This window comes from Asterias amurensis, chromosome 16, assembly GCF_032118995.1.
Source record: "Asterias amurensis chromosome 16, ASM3211899v1".
NCBI lineage: Eukaryota > Metazoa > Echinodermata > Asteroidea > Forcipulatida > Asteriidae > Asterias > Asterias amurensis.
This window is the reverse complement of record NC_092663.1, coordinates 15,939,157-15,958,714: the sequence shown is the minus strand read 5'-3', so window position 1 is coordinate 15,958,714 and position 19,558 is coordinate 15,939,157. Positions and strand designations below refer to the sequence as shown.

The 19,558-nt window shown below is 39.4% G+C and overlaps 1 protein-coding gene across 3 annotated transcripts in view; it reads right to left on the bottom strand.

Moving 5' to 3' along the window:
* LOC139949053 (calcitonin gene-related peptide type 1 receptor-like) overlaps positions 1 to 19,558 on the bottom strand; it is a 127,061-nt gene that overhangs the window by 28,375 nt on the left and 79,128 nt on the right. The window contains exon 1 of one of the 3 annotated variants that reach the window (XM_071947452.1): positions 12,757 to 13,429. The exons of the other annotated variants lie outside the window; for them this stretch is intronic. Within the exon in view, the coding sequence (XP_071803553.1) occupies positions 12,757 to 12,827 (71 nt within the window). The 5' untranslated portion in view covers positions 12,828 to 13,429. Of the gene's footprint in view, positions 1 to 12,756; positions 13,430 to 19,558 lie in introns of those variants that run through there. 3 annotated transcript variants of the gene reach the window in all.

The following is a 19,558-nucleotide window of genomic DNA, read 5'->3' as shown; positions in this document are numbered from 1 at the left end:
AAGGATAAGCACAGTTTTTCAAACATTATTTTTTTTTTCTTTCTTATCTTACATAAGAAAGAGTGAATAATTTGGAATCTTAGATAGAGGGAGACATTATTCCCCCAAAAATGAGAAATATTTCTGTATGAAATATTTATCAAGTGATTACGTTCAGATTTCAAGTAGCGAACCAAAAATGTCCTCAAAGATTGTAAGTCGTTATAGGCATACATGAGAAAACACTTTGAAGTAACGATGACAAAACTTCCACAACCATAATTTGTCTTGCCTTGAAAAATAATTTCCAATGAACCTTTTTTCGATTGTCCTTTGACAATGATTGGAATGAGTGTACTTTCCTCCACGGTGATGTACCTTCCCCCTATGTGTTTACTATTCATTATGCCGCCCTGAATCCTTTTGAGTTTGAATTCTTTTCTTAGACTTTGAAAGATGACACCCTTGTTTGTTTTAAGAGTTTACACACAGATGGAAAACATGTTTTTACATATATTTATTTCCTTCTAATTTATTCCCTCTCACGGAATGCATGTGTCTGGGAAAAGACAATGACAACTTGCAAAAAGATGAGGCATTAGTTCTTTTTCTCTTTTTTTTCTAGCCCAAGACGTTTCTGGATTCCGGGATTAACAGCTTTCCTAGAAGCTTAAAACGAGACGTAAATGCTGTAGGGACTTGTAGAAGTTTAACCCTTAAAGTGCATCCGGTTCGACTATTAGTTTGCATGTTTGATTATTTTCTTATCATGAAACCCTCATGAACTCACATAACAAGCTTAACAAAACATATCATTATAATACTAATACGGTATTCGGTATTTGATTCATGTCCGGTTAGTTAAGGTATTAATTAAGGATTATCATTAACAGGAAGAACGTCCATCAACTAAGTAAATTAACGGTACTCTCCTTGTGTTTGTTGTCATAACAAACCGAGGGCACAAAAGGGGAATTACTCGACCTCGACTGCAAAGACATTCCTGGCTTCGTAAAAATCCACAAACAAGAAAAATAAACGTAAAGACGAGCAGAGTGTACTGTTCGAAACGTCGAGACCACCTTGGTGACACTCCCTCTGAAGAGATTTTTAAAATGGTTGTCTCACAAGTTTACTTTTACAGTTGGCCTACTTCTTAAAGGTACTGAAAACGTCAATACCACTCCTCCCAAAGGAGATTTTACACACGGTTGTACCCGTAAGTTTCCTCATTAATACAATAACTTCTTTCAGAATTAAACCCGGTAATGAGACAATATCACATTGTTATCTAAATAGATCAAAGTTAGGACGTCGTGACGTCATTGCAAAATAATTTATTGGGCATTTGCTGAAAGAGTCTTATTGGTGCACTGTGTACTGCAGCCAATTTCACAAAACGCTATTGACTAATCCTATCTCGAGTTAGGACGAGTGTAAACCCGTCCTAATTTAGGATGGGTTCAATGCGTCCCACGCCTTTGGAAACAGAACTTAACTCGTCCTAAAGTCCTAAGATTAATCCTTAGTTAGGAAGAGTTTGGTGAAGTCGACGGCTGGTACATTCTCTGGCATGATCTAGTCTGATCTATAATTTTGTTTAGAGATTTTTTAATGTATTTTTTTTCTCTCATAGTCAAATATAAGACATAATGTGTGTTTGTGCAATGGGTGAACTCCCATGATCTAGTTTTGTTGATTTTGTTTAAAGGTAATTTTTGTGTTGTTTTTGTCTCGTTTTTACGCCAATGAATTGACCTAAAAATGAAAGTGACAATCCCTGACCAATTTTTCATATTCGTTTAAGGATAAATTTATGTGACATTTGCTAGAAAAACAATTCAGCTTTTAAAAGGAAATCTTTGTTTGGCAGTACGTGAGAGATTTTATACATCAGGTTAAATTCACTTAACATTCATAGAAAACAAGATAGCGGTCTAGTATTTTGAGAACCTTCGTGTGAATGCTCAAGGTTCACATTAAAAAGTATTGCAGCTAGACGAATAAAATAAGCACCAGGCTTAATATCAGTCATCTGATATTCTACCCCTCAAATCCCCTTTTCATAAAATGGAGACATTTCGTTGATTATTCTTCTTAACATAGATTCAGAACAGTGCTCAAACACTCAGTTCCTTTGAGAGGTTTTTTATTACAAGTCATTCTTTCATTTATTTTGTATTAGGAAGGGTAGAGAGAGACAAGTAAGATGTTTTTTGTAGAACAACTAGTAACGAAACATTCTGACTCTGAAGAGTCTATAATTCTAGAGTTGACGGAGTGAGAAAATACTTCAATACCTGACAAGCAAACCAGTCATTTCAACAAAAATATTGGATTAAACTTCTCCCACTTGCGTTCATCTGACCACACTACAGTTCTCTTATGACCATGGCCCAATTTCATAAAGCCTGTAAGCACACAAATTGCTTAGTATGAAATTTCTTCCTAAGTAAAAACAGGATTACTAACAAAATTTCCACGTGATTTTCAGGATTTAGCAAACAACAGCTGAAAACCCGTATCAAGCAATAAGCAACATGTGAAAATTTGGTTGGTAATCCTGTTTTTACCAATGAAGAAATTTCATGCTAAGCAATTTTGTTGTGCTTACAGGCTTTATGAAATTGGGCCTATGTGGGAGTGTTATACAATATAAGGTAAACAACCACTGATCAAGTAGATATGATCTGTTTGTAGTGAAGATGCAGTCAGAATGAAATGATAACTTGATAATTGGAGTAAGTCATTCCAAGCAAAAACATGCACGACAGTCAGGTGAAACTAGACCACAGCACAAACTTGGACCGAGAGTGATGATAGAGTTAGATCACGGCGTTCACTTGACTTAATATCCCATGTGGGCCCGTACCAGTAACACTTTGAATCCACGAAGCCAAACCCGTAAAGCTTTCCCTTCATAGACACTAACCATTCCACTGAGGTTTAATATAGGCCATTGACCACACTCAGCGGAATCAAACCCACGTCTTAAGTCCTGTAAACACGGTATGGGAGCTTACCTCAGGGTTAATCAGCGGAAGATACACACCCCGTTCTTCGACTCTTCATGCTCTCGATTCTTTTCGGTCTCACACTGATTCTAAACTTGTCTTCGGTCTTCAACTGAACGCCTCAGAGTCTTAAAGCCATTATACACTTTCGGTAAACAGTATTGTCCAAGTCCCACACTTCGTGTATCACAACTTATATATAAAATAACAATCCTGTGGAAATTTAGGCTCAATCGGACATCGGAGTCGGGAGAAAATAACGGGAAAACCCACTCCTGTTTTCGCGCGTTTCGCCGTGTCATGACATGTGTTTATAACAAATCCGTAATTCTCGTTAACGAGAATTTATATTGTTTTACCGTTTTCTCAAAAAGTAAAGCATTTCATGGACTAATATTTCAAGAGAAGTCTTTCACCATTACCTTCTGTAAATTATTTGTAAATCTGTTAACTTTTTTTTTTTTTCTGTACCGAAAGGGTCCAATGGCTTTAAGACAAGACTTCCGGAAATTGCGTCTCGCGCTTTATTTAAGGGACACATTACCTTGGATCGGGCGAATTGGTCTATGGAAAACGTTTGTAACCATTTGTTATAAAATGCATATGGTTTCCCTTTTCCTTTGCGAACTAACACGGTCCATTTTGTGGAGTCAAATACTTAGACAAAAAAATTGACACCACAAATTGACGTATGAGGCATATGTGTGGAACTTTTCAAAATATCTTTTTAGCCATACCCATTTCATAACAAATGGTTACAAACGTTTTCATAGATCAACTCGCCCGATCCATGGCGACGTGTCCCTTTAATGACATGTTTACTTTTCTTCGTGGTACTCCTCACAGCACATACATAGGCCCTTTTCGAAACCACGGCTTCGGCTTTGGATTCGGCTTCAGGCCCCGTCCTCGTCTAAACCCCTGAGCACGCACATTGTCAAAACAACCACGGGGCCAAGCTATATAGCCTGAACCGAATTCAAAGCCGAAGCCGTGGTTTCGAAAAGGGCCACAGATAAAACATTCGCCCTGTGGTGCCCGCCAAACGCGAACAAAAGTCACTTCACTATTCGGTTAATCGACTTTTCGTGTACGGTGTATTCGGTATCGATCTACAATTTCGCAAATTGATGCGGTCTTGAAATGTAAGAGCAGTTGCTAGCGGCAGAGAGTAAGAAGAAGAAAAAAAACTTTGTCCTCGATATCGACTCCATCAAGCGGATTAATCTGAATAAAGACCCAGACGGGAAGATGTGTAAACAGTTTGATGGCTCGTTTGACGCTAGGTTTAATTCCAAGTCTGTGTATCCAAAGAGTATAGCCAGACGTGCACTTTATGGCAGTAAAGATCAGGACCTAATTTCATGGCTATGGTTACCGTTAGCAAATAATCGGCGCTTACGGTTGCACTTACGTCAAGCGTATTTCACGGGTTAGCAGGGAATTTTGCCTTTGCTTGTGCAAGTGCGTACACGTTGAGAATAGTATCCAAGCAACTTCAAGTTAGCAGTGGAATCTCTCAAGAAAAATACTTAGCATTCTAATACGTCATAAGCCTAATAAAACTGCTTAATTTACTTGGTGGTTAACTAGCTGAAAGAAATCGTAAACCAAATTTACGAATCTAAATTGTCTTTCCTCAGGACAAAATGGTCACACCCTTTACTCAAACCTACCTTCGGAATTTCATGTGATGTAAACATAAATTTTACAAAAAATATCTTTAGGTCATTAAAGGTCGTCATCATTTTTCTGAACATAGGTATCTTCAGGCGTACACGGGGATGCCACACAACTTGCACTTTTAACGGTCTCAAGATTTCATGATAAAATAAGTTGAAGAAACAATTTACATGGCAAAGCTACTTTAAGACAAGATGAATGCAAATCAGGCTGCACCTTTCACGATTGAAGAGCGGTTATTTATTCTAAAGGGCAAGATCGAAAGAGCACTCCTTGAAAATATTTTATCATAAGCAAGAAACACTCGGCCACAGATCATTTCTCTATACCATTCACATTTTCATTTGTAATTACTTACATGGAAATCCGACTCGTGCACCTGAAAGTCCTAGACATCATTTCGATTTGAAACAGAAGCATCAAGTAACAATTTCTGTAAACTCACCCTCTCGGCTCGTTCAAGAAAAAACAAATCGAATGTTAGAGGGCCAGAGAGGAAAGAAATCTGCTTCCGCTTTTCTCAAGGAATGCTCGTTGTGATATACACCGACAATGGATGGTTGATTGTAGGCAGTGTTTTGCCTAGTGCTGTGTCTGGGAGAAGCACTCTAAAGAATTAGGCTAACGATCGAGCGGTGAAGCGACCCGTCTATCGATGGGCGATTGAGAGGAAATGAATCTAGTCTTAAGCTTAGTTGGATCTCTCAGGCTTAATCCTGTCTATTGTTGTAATTAGTTTTTCTTCCATGCCCAGTAATTAACCTAATGGTATTGACCTCATCATCCAAAACCATTTCCAATATTTTCCCGTTGTCTCTGATGTGTGCTGCAGTACCGTCTTGTTTCGCGGAAATAGCTTCTCAAACGTGTTTCATTAATAAAATCTAATTATTTTGTATGTTTGTTTGCTTCGACTCAGAAGTGGGACAACGAAATTATTATTTTTTTCTCTTTTCTATGGATTTATTTTTTACTTTGACTCACCAGTTTCGTCTTGTTTAGTATAAAGCTTCTCACAAGATTAACACTTTAAGGAGTTTCCATAATTAGAATTTAATTATTTTATACAGATTTATTTTTTACTTCGACTCAGAAATGGGGCAACGAAATTAAACTTCCTTAATTTAAATACAGTTCCAGCGAAGCTTTAATTGTGTCAGGGTCAGTTCCAAGTCTTTGAATCATATTTTCATGAGAGGAAAGAGAATTTGACCCACCTTCCCTCGCTGTCAATTAAATTGAGTAGCTCCTTTTTCTCGATTATGATCACACCCTTAAAACAGATTGGTTGAAAAAAACTCCCAAGTTTGGGTGAAATTCAACCAATGCGGTTTGTGTCAAAACCAATCTACTAGTTAAAATAACTTATCTGTTAAGAATACGAACCGATATTACTTGGGTTTTTTCCCAATAAATATTGGTAACTTTTTAACGGTTTAACAACCCCTTTTTAAAGTTAAGCATCCCCTATTTGCAAATATTAATTCGTTTATACACAACAGGGATGAAGAGTATAAAATGCAAATCAAAAACTCATCTCACAACAACTTTTCTAAAGCATATTGTGCGATCGTTCTACCCAAATACACCCTACGTTCAACGAAAAGTACAATCACCTCATTATAGTTAATATCGCATTAGTAATAAGAAAAGCAAGGTATCTTTACGGCTCTCATAACAAATGTATGAATGTTGTGACACTTAACAAATTGTGTACACACCATGAGGTTTCTGTGTATAAATAAATCATTAAGTTTGCCTTTTTAATGAGCAGTGATAAATGGTCATCATGGTCAACGATGACACTAAGTCATCTTATCCGTGTTAGTTCCATAGCGCTGGGCTTAATGTCATAGAGCTGTGTTTAATAGGCACAGAAAGTAGCTGATCATACAAATACAAATTTTGCTTACCAGAATACGGTTACCAGCCAAAATACCACGTCACATGCACCATTTGTGGCTGGTATCATGTTCATTGTTGCTTAGCAGAAAATGGTTAAGCGTTATTTCCTGCCAAAGCAGCTCTGTGAATATAGGCCCTGAGCTCAAGTTCATAAAGCCTAAATCAGCAAACAAACTTGCTAGACACAAATATAGGCTGCTATCCATAATTACATTAAGTTTACACTGTTGTCACTGGTGCCTCACTCAATATTTGCTTAGCAAAGAAACTTAACAGCTTTATGATTGGGCCCTGATCGTCAGCTGGGAATACAGAGTAATTCATCAGGCCACCAGCGGCCAAAGCATCTTGTAATTTTTCTGTCAAAGACTGGCTTTCTCCTCTTGGCTTTCTCATCACGATTGAAGACGCCAAGCGATATCTTCAGCTTCTATGAAACTGAGACCTTCTCAATTCTTTTCCTCTCAGTGAATGAGATTGCAATGGCTCATCAATCGCGTCTTAAGACGGTGGCGCCTCAAGAAAAAAGATAGGAGAAAACGAAGAAAAAAACTCCTAGCAAATACAGTGAGAAGTGACGGGGTCGGGTTCCCGGTTTTCCCGGACTAGTTTTGTCGATCCTGGTGACTTGGTGTCCGACAGTGCATTAATGTCGTATCAGTTACACGTATTTTCACCGGATAATCTCTTGCTCGGAACACCCTTGATCGTGAGTATAGGTTTAATCGATCCGGTGGTTTTGGTGTTGTTCCGGATTTGACTCAGGTGCCAGGGGCGCCCCGGGTTGAAGGGGGGGGGGGGGTCGTGAGCTCTCGCCCCTGGACGGGGAGTGAACATTAACTGCGTTAAAAACTTAAGAAGTCAAATCACTTCGCGGTCATTTATATTCCTGGTATAGAGGGGAATAGGTCGATTTTTTAGTTCGGATGGGATTGAGACTATAACCAAACAAGCGTAAAAAGGCGCACTTCGTTCCCAGGGCGTGATAGATTTCGCCGCGCCATTTTTTCCCCAGCATGCCTTACTCGCTCATAACGAGAGAAATCGATGGGGTGCGCTGCCCATGGTAGCGAGGCTGTAAAAAGGGCGTTTTTTGTTGTAGTATTCGGATAGGGTTTGAAGGGTGTGTGCGATTTGGGGAAAGTTTGTTAATATGTTAGTATGAATAATATTGTCTAACTTTTTGACATGCCATCAAACTGTTCGTAAAATTATACACAGATACTGGATGCATGTGAGTACATTGTTACAGTCACAAGGTAAAATCGGGACTATTCCATTTTACGAGGCAATTGTTTTTACAAAAACACAAAAGCAAACAGAACTCGTCCACTCCATCACACTCTGACAATTCTACAACCCCCTTCTACACAACTTGAACCCCATGTAGACAAAAACCTTCTCCTCCGTGACATGACCTTGTCCCGTTTGGACAAACTGCCGGGAGCGATTATATTGGAAACGACGCTTAGTAGTGTCCAATAATTATCCATATTGGATTCCAACATAAAATGTTGGGGCGTCTCGGAATCGGAAGCATGTCAAAATAAATGATGACACGTCACGCGTTTTACAACAACCAAAGGACAATAAACTACGTATCTGTGTGGTATTTTCTAGGATGTCAAATCATGTTCAATTACATCAGTGATAATAAAGGTGGTATTTTGGGGGGCTTTTCTAATAAAAAAGGTAAATCTAAAGTCGGAACCATTCCCTAGTGAACCCGACTTCAAGCTGAAAGGGTTCAAAATCCGGAAAACTCGGCAGCATGAGAACATGACACATGATTTGTCAGAGGTGCGTATTGGATAACATTGGTTGTATTACATCAGATTGGATTGGATTATATGCGCACAATACAAGATCCATTTGCGAGAACTGAATCAAACCAATGTTTCCCGGAACTCCCCTGGGGTTAAGTGTGATACGAGACCCGATCACTGGGATCGAGGTTGTACACATGACACCTTGGATCGACTGTGTTCAAACAAATACCTCAACATGTACCTGGTGTATTACATGAGCTTTATATACGATCAAGTTACCATGACTTCACACTGTGAACTTGTTTCTGAGACGCAAGACGCGGCAAGTTGTTAAATAAGGGTGATGAAAAGAGAACACAACTTTTCAATATTTGGTTACAAAGTTTGTTTGCTAATGTGATTACTCCTGTAGACGCTGGCAACTCGTATTACCGTATGGAGTACGACAAGACCCAACGGGTACCATTGATACCGGTATTCTATAACAATAAAGGTTTCTCCAGTTACCAGCGAAAAAAAGAAAGAAAGGGCGGGATCCGAATTGGCGGCTACAGCTGCGGCTACGGCTGTTGCTATGGGTATTCATTCCTCCATTGTAGGCCTACACATTATGATAACACATAGCCGCAACCAATGATGTGGCTTTAAGTTGTACCGTCAGTTTAAGGTCCTAATTCTGGAGTGCCCCTTAGTTTTCGATTTGACTTTTTGATAAAGTCTCTCTACATCTTGAAATGGTTCTTAAAACACTTCTGAAGTGATTGACACTATCATAACGACTGTACTTTTCACGTGCGTGCTCTGCTATTAACACAGAACCGAAAGCAGTCTTCAATCACACATTCTATGTACATCAAGATCCCCATCACTATTTTATTAAACACGCCACACCGACCATGCAAGCTGGAAATAACCAGGCTCAAGACGGTATAATGATAAGCAGAGGATGTACTTTACATCTTAAGAGCACCTTGGCAGTCTCAAGTCCCGTTACCATCCTCTGGGGGTATGATTGATGAGATCCGAACCGGATCAAACGGAACAAGCTCCTTAAGTTCCTGTCATAATGAAAAGTTTCTGTAACCCCCTGTTGTTAATGTTGCTTTATGGTTTGATATTTACTCAGGCAGTATTGACCTTCGATCAAGTTTAATACTTAGGGACCATTTGATAATCTTCATTCATAATGTAAAAATCAAGTCGTTGAGAATTACTTCTCCTGCTGCACGCTCGAGGTTTAAGTTTGATTCTCAGAGAATGAATTAAAGTGATGCTCAGTTGACGTTTAGTTTTGTTGTGGGAACACCAACATTACAAGTTTTTGACTTGTGATACTTGTAAATACTACTTGTATGTGTCAATTTAGTTGTATTACAATTGAGCGTGAAAAACTGATTGACTGTTCTTTTTTATGTCTTTTCTCGTCTTTTGGGTATTTGTAGTGCCTTTTTGGTAAATTTTTATACCTGCTCCCTTGTGTAATATGAGTATGTTTAACTTTAATGCTTTTTTTCTCAAATTTTAATAGATTTATAGTAATAATTATTGTATTTTTTACTCTTTGTATATATGCATCCGCAATTTGGCTTTTTGGCCGCCATGTTTGCATTTTTAATAAACCAATAATAATAATTTAAAAAAAACATGATTTCTGATTTTTTTTTCTCACCCACTACCATTTCTGAGATTGGGAACAAATAGCCATTCCCACACATGTATTCAATCGTATTGCATCTCTTTAAAACTCCGTGCCAATTGCATATTTCCTTCCATCATTTAATCTAGACTGTTACCTTCAACTCCCCTGGGTTATTTTCATCTTCAGTATTTGTTCTTGTAGCCTTTTACCAAAGGTGGCTTTTAGCCTTTGTGAAGAACTCTCTTTCCATTTTACTGTCATATTACATTCCTCCAGATTTCCTTCGGTCCACACTTGACATCACTCACTTGTTTCCCCATGCTATATGGGCTAATGATTTTGAACAGTCCTCTCCTCTTTGTATGGAATCTGTTAGTTGATCTGTAATTGGTAAAGTCTTTAGACGTAACCATGCTTACGAATTGACCCTAGAAATGAAAGTGACAATCCTGACCAATTTTTCATCTTCGTTTAAGGATAAATTTATGTGACATTTACAAGAAAAACGTATCATCTATAATCTTTGTTTGCAAATACGTGAGAGGTTTTATACATCCGGCAGAAATCGCTTAACGTTCTTATATAAAACAAGAATCCGGTCTATAGTATTTCGAGTACCTTCACATGGGTGTTCAGGGTTACATGATAAACATGAGCGCAGCACCGAGGCTTTGGCACTCCCTTACTGAAACTGTGACATTTTCAAACCCACTTGGCAGAGTCATGAAAATTTTAAAAACTCATCCGCGCATAAAGAAGCATTTTTTTATATTAGTGATGCCACTTCCATTGTTTATTACTAGTTTTGTTGCCATTGTTATTATCATTGTCGTCATTGTTATTTTCATCAATGCTGTATTTGTTCTACCTGTCTGTCCATCAGGCATCTCACCACATACCTTGGCCTCTAGATGATACCTCCACATACTTAATTAGTTTTCTGCTTTGTAAAAATGTTTTCTTCTTCGTTACTACTTAAAGTTATTCTTTTGACTATGTACTGTTTGGAAATGTTCATTAAGTTTGGAAAATGAGTTTGACTTGAGGATGTTATGTTTTGTCATGTGATGTTATGTTACCAACGTAAAGGAAAATCCCCGAAGTGTTCATATAGGGGTATCAAGTTAAGTTGGAATATCCTTTTATATGTATCATGAAGTTAACACCAACCTCAATTATTTCAGCTTGACTTCAAAACGCGCATGTGATAATCGCCAAGGCATGTTGCCGTTTAGAAAGAACATTTGATTAAACGCGATCACCTTGTGTCGAGCTAAGCTCCAATTGTGTTAGTAATGATTTCAGAATAGCGTCACTTTCATTCTAGTTCTCTTCTGATTATTTTGCTCCTCTGTCTACAAATTATTCCCCTTGATTGAATTCCCCTGATCCAGTAACCGCAAAAGGGGTACCTTCACATTATACAACTTTCGTTTCCACACAATTATTTGGTCATAAAGGCATTTAGGGATTCAAAGCAGACGCGGTCTACTCGTGTGTAGTGTACGCGGAGCAAAAAACACCCGTAAGGGGAGTGTGGAGGAGTTTTTCCCCCGGAATGAGTGTAAGGGTCATGCGGGAATTGTGGAGGTGTTTTGCTGAACAAACAAAGCTTCAGATTTTACCCGAAGGCAAAAATGAAGACATACTTCATCCAGACGAAACACTAACTGTATCAATTAAGCAAAGAAGGGGGAAAACAGGTCTGTAAAGTCATTTAAAGAGTGAGGCAATTTTGGCCTTTGAAGAAATTTTCATCTCATGTTCACTTTTCACCTCATGTTCACTCTGAACATTAGAGTTATATATTCGACCATGAGGCAAGTGTTACCGTAACGACAATAATTTGACATGCAAAGCATAGATACAGGAATCTAACGATCAAACTGTGACCGTTTTAGTTGACCTACATGCGTAAACATCTGTGTGACCATTGAGACTAACTACCGAGAACCTTTATTAACACAATATATAACTCAATTCAATGTTTATTGTCCGTATAATGGAATTTTGCTTTGTCGAACATGTTCAAAACAGTACAAATATTGTCAACACTTACAGAAAATTGTTGACAAGGTGTAAATCTGCATTTAAAAACCTATTTAATTGAAAACTTGCCGAATCCTTGACCCCGTTTCATCACTAGATAACGCAGAAAGAAGTGTATAAATTAGCCCATTCTTTAAAGAATCTGCTGACTAGTTCAGAATAAGATTGGGAAAAAAATCTGAACCTTAGAACTTGCTCGCCCTTCATGTCTTCCGCAGCATCTAATTGCCTAGCGTGGATACCCTGAGTATCTGAGGAACACTCGACGCGGAAGATAACCGATTGTAAAGATGCTGCCAGATCGCATTGAGGCCTCAAGACACGTAGGGACAGTCCTCTTAAACCTTGCTTGATGTGTGTACCTCCGCGTGTAATTGCCGCGTCATCATGAACCACAATCTGACGGACCAGGGCGCGGGTAAAAAAAAAAGCGCCGGTAGAAAAAAGCGCGGGTAAAAAAAGACTGGGAAACCCTACAGATCCGATCGAACGGTGCACCATTATGCAGCCGAACGGACCTGTCCTATCGAGCCGCAATGTTTAACCTTTCCAGATCCCTTTCCTATTTTTCTGACCCGATACACAACAAAAGCTCGAAGACATTATTGCTCAGGCAGCTCTGACTGTCCACCTCTGAATTTTTATAGCTTCCTGGTCCTAAGTGCAACATCGATAATTTCCCCGTAGAATACGCATGTAGGAACTGGTAAACACTTACCTTGGTATTGCTTGGACTGCGCCGTAGTGCAGGCCGCGTTGGCTAACACGTCTTTCTTGCCGTCCAGCCATTTCAAATTTGTAGAATGATCCCGTAAGTGATGATGACTTTTTGAACGTAGTGTCTTAAACTTAACAGTCAGATTTCTGATAGAGTCCTAATAAAATAAATATAAGTTTCGTGGCTTCAGTGTTTCCGAAATCAGTTATCTAAACTATAGTAAAACGCTCGGATGAGGCCAGCTTTCGACTGCGTCGTCCTTGCGTCGTCAAAGTAGAACGCTGCCCTTTCAATCTGATCGAAGTTTAAACCACCTCGATTTAACCGAAGTTAAAATCTCTCAAACTCTGATCCACTACTCTGTTCACACGGTCATTGCAAAGTTGCTTCTCACTTGTGTATATCAGCTAGTTGAAAGAACATAGCTGATTCTTGCTCTCCTGTATATAGCTCAGTCTACACGCAAATCGCGTCACACGCAATAAGTCGTAATCTAAGGGCACGCTTTGCTAGCCTCGCTGAACACTTAGGTCCTCCGATGAAATGTGCGACGAACTGCAAGCGTCTTGAAGTTTAAAGTCATCTTTTATCCCTCTGCAATACAGTGGGCAATTAGAGGTTGTATTCCTTACTCGTCGCGGCGTATAACAAATGTTCCGGCCTATTCACAAACAGGCGTTCCGTTTTGACATTTATTAAATCGAGTGCCCAAGGATACTTGGTGAGCGCTGAATTTTCAACCGGAACATCACGGATTGTCCACATCTGGGACGCGGCGATCCGTAATGAGCATGATAACTCCGGAGAACCCCACTGATTGATGACTGTTAGTAGAGAGGGAGCGAGAGAGACCAGCTGATGTGTCTTGGAGATAAAATGATATCATTGAGACGCTGTATGAGACGTGATGTACAATGCGATGACTTCTTAAGACGGTACTCAACAATTCAACTCGTACACTTCTCTATACATCAAACAATAGAGAAATGACCCTCTATGATGGAACAGTAAACTTCTTTTACAGGTTAATTAACAACATATTGTACTGATAAATAATAAACATTGCTTAGTGCAATAGATGCACGTTCAAGACACACCGAGCACGTCAGTGAGCGGCTTAGCGTTAGTCACCATCAGGCGCCTTCAGTTTTTACTTCTCTGAGAATCATGGACCCACCTGCGTGAGGGCTCCTTTTAATAGCCCGGGCAAAGAGTGGCGAATCGATCGGGGGAGGGGCTGCCAGTATCACCGCTAAGTCACTACAGCTAGAGAGTGTTCACATGCACATTATGGTGAATCTTATGGGCTGTATAAATGTAGACTACTGCTTGCTTGATGAACGACGTACGTCGACACACGTCTCTGTGGAAATCTTTGCAGTGATGGTGTTTACTGGGAATCAAACCAAGCCTTGCTGATACACGTACTGTTTCACATTTGATCATTTCGTGGTATCCTCAGTTGAATGATAAGTCAAAAGTGACATTCACTGAATTTAACATTTTTACACTTGCCTCTGAATTCTCGAGAACGCTTGTTTTCCGTACTAAGCCAATGTTATTAGTGTGTGGTATCCTAAGTTCAATGGTACCTCCAAAAGTGACCTCCACTTTCAACTGTATTCTCAAGGCTTGTTTTTCCTTCCATTTTTGTTTCGTTTTTATTTATTTATTCGACTATGTTTTAGTCATATTTAGCCTAGGATTTTGTAAAGCCAAACCCTGTCTGTGTAATTTTGGTTATTTTGTCCTTTCTTCTGTTTGTCTTTCGCACTCCCTAGTAGGTAACGAAGCCAATTTCAAATCCATTCAAAGGCATACATACGACTGCGTTTGTGCACTATAAAAGCCCTCCCATGGCAGAATTGACCCAGATTTCGTATCTCGTGGGGCTTGACCCATATCTAGGTCAGGCTGACCCGGATTATGTGTTAAAATGACCCAGAATTAGGTCAAACTGACGCTGTATCCAAGTTGTAATCGTATTTATAATAATCAGTTGTGCTCGCATTTTTCTGAGTCGGTCTGACCCAGAAAAAGTCCACTGGGACCCGGAATCCGGGTAAAAATCCGGGTCAATACTGACCCAGGAGATTATCACTACTAGCAGGGAATCCTTATACCAACATGTGATAGACGCGATGTTGTGCCATTATGATACATCAACCAATAAGCCGTAAATGAAGGGGTGTTTTCATTTCAGCCACTGAGCCATCAGTTTGCATTTAAAGGGAAGCTACACATTGTAGTAGTCACTCTTAAAATGAATGACAACACAAACCTACTTGGCTAATACAGCAGTAAGGCCTACAGTTGCATACGAAAGTACAATGCATTTTGAAGATTATTTCGCTGCGAAGTAATGGGGTTGTGGAAAAAGATGTGAGTTTGTATCCCCCTAAATGTGAATCTGAGAATCATTACTCTCAGATACCTTTCAGAAAGATAGGTTATTGCACAGATGAATTCTGAGACCCAATTATGTAGCACTGTATAAGGGTTTACAAGAGGCTACGGCGCATACAGCAGCCACAGCCAGGAACACCGGGGTGAACCCCTTCTCTTTTTGATAAGCGCACTAGGTTCTTTGCATGCGTTTACACAACACATGGGTCCAACGGCTTTACGTGCATTCATAAAAATGGGAGTTAACCAATCGAACGGTTCCAAAATCAAAAGATGTAACTTCCCTTTAACAGCAAAACATCCTATCAGAGTTTATACCATTTTAAATCTTAAAACTGTACAGCCGTTTGCCCAGCAATAATGATAACAGACCAACCACAACACACACTCTCAGGAATCAGCCATTGGCGCCTAAACCACCCTAAAGGCACAAAATGATTGCCCTAGTAACAACAGCGTGTACGCTGTGATAACGGTGCTCAGGCGATAACGGCTGCTGATGATGAGACATTTAATAATCAGCTGTGATTTTTTAAAACATATTTAACGAGGAGACTGTCAGCTTCTTTGAGCGAATGGATAAGTTGGTTATATTATGTTTACAAATGCACATTAAATATCAATTACTTTCTGGGTTTTGATTTATGAGTACACTCGTCTGGAGAGAGATTGAGTGCTTAAAAGCCAGATATAATGATAGACGATACATAAGTACATGTTAGTAAGTAGTTTTAAACAAAAAACAGCATTTGTCGGGCGCACTTTCTCTGAAAAATGTGATTTAAGAGATTTATGGAAGTGGGAAATGTCATGTATGTATCTAAGACATTTAGGCAGAGAGTTCCACAGGCGGGGGGCAATGTGACGTATAAACATGCCCCTGTTAATTTTTGGTTTGTATGAATTTCCCACTCAATTCCTTTAAAATAAATGTGTACACAAAGACAGCCAGAGTTAAAAGGGGTACGGACTGCTAATAGTGTAATCATGATTTGACCTTTATAGAGGTCAGACCAATCGTAGTCTGATTACAAAGTATGACCCCTGACCCACTCAGCGGAGACTTGAAGGGTTTGACCCAAATACAGAAGTAGGCTAAATACACACTCGTTTACAAATCAAAAAAGGACGGCCGCCGGCCTAAGCTGCATTTAAACATTAATTATCAAAGCTTTTCCGTGCATTGTTTCCATGTCATTACCACGACAGGACGGATAACTATTGATAATTCTTTCCCTCAATACTCCCAGGTTTTAGATCAATGCAACCAGAGGCTGATTGTAGGTTAATATTTGCTATTAGCAATAATTAACCGCGCTTTATCCTGTTGTTGTCCGAAGCTGGTTCGTGTTTGGGTCCAAGTTGCTTGCCTCGTGGGGGAGAAATATTGAGATCTAACGGCCGGTCATTAATGTCTGAACACGCTGCGCGGGCCGTACTTGAGTAGACCGACTGTGGGGAATTGGACCGTAAAAATCCCCGTCTGAATTTTAATTTAATTTACTTCGGATTATTCAACAAGTGCGCACAGTAGTTTCCGAACTAAATGAAATCAGCCAAGACAAACATTTAGTGTTGACACAAGACGAATTGCGTTCCAGTGACAAAGTGGAAATGCACGATTGTTTTTTTGTTCTGTGTGTCTTTATTTTTGATCACGTCTCGTAAGAGATATCAATTCATATAATTCTAAGAAAAGTAATCTCTCAAGGGTGCAGTACTCCCTTTTGCACAAAGACTGAAAAAAGGGAAACCAGAAAATAATATAAAAAATCGATGGAATGCCATTTTTGAATAGGTGCCACACGAATAAAGCGGACTCTGTGTTAGGCGAAAATTACAAGTTTGTGTATAAGTCGTTATCGACTTCTTTTTTTTCGGGGGGGGGGAGCTTGTCAATATCAAACCTTGGGACTAATAATTTCTACTATATTCTTATATAGCGATTTTTAACACCCCTATAAAGCGCTCATTATTTTTTTTGCAAGGTGTACGTGGAGCATACGTTTTTGAAGTAGGACCTATAGAATCGTGTAATGGTTTACAATGTGATGTGGCGCTACATGCTGCCGATCATACCAGAAACACCTGTTCAAACCCATTATCTTTACGATAAGTGTCCTGGGTTATTTTACGTGTATTACACAACACACGGGATCAACGGATTTACGTCCCATCCGCAGGACGCAACAATTTGGCCACGTGTCTTGCTTAAGGAAACAAGTGCCACAATCAGGACTCGAATCCACACCCTGCTGATCAGAAACACCAGAGCTTGAGTTCGGTGTTCTTATCCGCTTGGCCACGCAACGGAAAGGCTGATCTAATTCCGATACCCTTTTCGTATTGAGCTTTACCCCCCAAAAGTTACCAAGTCTCATCTCTCATGTTGCAAGTCATGTATCTCTGACATTGTTAACTGGATTGAAGAAATCTCCCACCAGCCTCTACTGATAGTAATGATGTCAACCAGAAGGAAAAAAAAAACCGAATACAAGTGGATCTTCACTCTTGAGATTCGACCATCTTACAACGCCATTCCCATGTGGTATCCCCATTCTGATCTTCCTCATCGCCTATTGTCCACCAAAGTTCAAGATCCCAGTATTAAGGGAAGTCTCCATTTCTAAAGCAATTCTGCGGCCAAAAAAGAAGAACCCCAACGCGAGGCCCAGACACAGAGACCAGTGGTGTAAAATTTCAGTATCGCTCACAAATTGAAAGGAATCTCGCTGGAACTATGGCGGCATCGTATACCAGAGAGTCTCTACGGATAGATTTCGTCCGAATTGCACTTTATCCTAATCAATTCAGGCGTTGCTTTATCCGTGCTTGCTACGTCGGTATTTTCACCTTGTTCTTCGGCGTCTGTTTTTTTGTGTGTGGTTTTTTTTTTTGAAGGGACGAGAAAGAAACCAGAGTTGCCGAATGGAATGGTTTTTCTTGTCCATCTACCTAATGACTGAGAAGCAGTTCAATTCCCTTTTTTTTTTTTTTTTTTTTTGAAGAAGGAACAAAAATGTTGCAGCGTGGCACCCCGCGAGACATCGATTTCCAGAAAAGAAATTCAAGTTTGAATAAAAGAGTCTTGCGAGAGGACGAACTGGATCAATTTATGCAGGTGGAGAACACAGTAAATGTGTATTGCCGATGCTCTCTCCAAGAATTGCAGTCGGAAGCAAGTTTATTGCCCAAGACGGTTTTGTTATCTTGCACTTCATGTTAAAGGGAAGGGCCACCATTGTTGCTTTGTTCTCATGTGGACCCACTCTCTGGAATGACTTACCACAACGAATTCTTATTCTAGTGTTGAAAGTTTCATATTAAGTTTGAAAACATACTTTTTACGATATGGCTTTTTGTAATGGCTTTCTGTCTGATTCTCCTCTTTCTTTACTGTGTGAGGGTTCTTTCTCATGCGCCAGCAACTTATTTTGTGCAATAAAAACACTTTGTTTTCTTATAAATTATTTCTCAGAGGAACGCTCTCCTTCGCCTTTAAAAAACATTTCTAGTCCCTGGACGGTGGTCGTACTTTCTGTTTTATAAGCTATTCTGACAATACTTGATGGATGAGAGCGCACACGATAGAAGAGTTATATTCAGTGTGATGAGTGTTTATTACAAATTACATCAGATGGACGTAGCAAATGGTGCATGCATGTATGACTTTGTTTACGTCTATAATATGGATGTTCATAAACTAAGCATAATAGTTATATGAAACTAGGTAATGGCGCGATGGTAATACAACAAATAATATACAATACCCCATCAGCTTTGAATTTAATAAGGCATACACCTCTTAACATAAAGCCAACCGTTGTAGCTAAGCACAACAAACTCATGCTTACTGGAGTGATTTTGTCAGTCAAAACATAGTGTCTCATGTACAATGTGTATCTGGTATCCTGCTCATTTCTGCTAAGCAAACATAACAATTGTTCAGAAATATTTTCTGATTAAGCAGCTCTATGAAAAAGAAAGGTTTGCGGTAACACCATGTAATGTCTATCTCTAATGAGTTTGGGTGGTTCTGAAAAGAACCGTTGGTTTCAACTCGACGTTTCGATCAGTATGTTCTTATCGTCTTCTGGAGAAAGCTTTCTAGAGCAGTTCGTGTTTTTTGATCAATGAAAATAATAGAGCTATACAAATTGTGAGGGCTTGTGTTGGCAAGCTTGTTTGTTTGTTTGACTCCATCAGAAAGGACATGTTTGGGTTTTTTTCCCTTGGGAGTATTAAACAAACTATTTGTGAAGTTTCCTACATGGAAAAAAAAACTTGCCGGTAGGAATGACAGAGGGCTTTCTTTTTTGAACCTCCTGAGTCTAAGGCAGCCCCAAGACACATCCACTGGGTTTATCTCGTCAGTCAAGGCCTCGCAATGTTTACA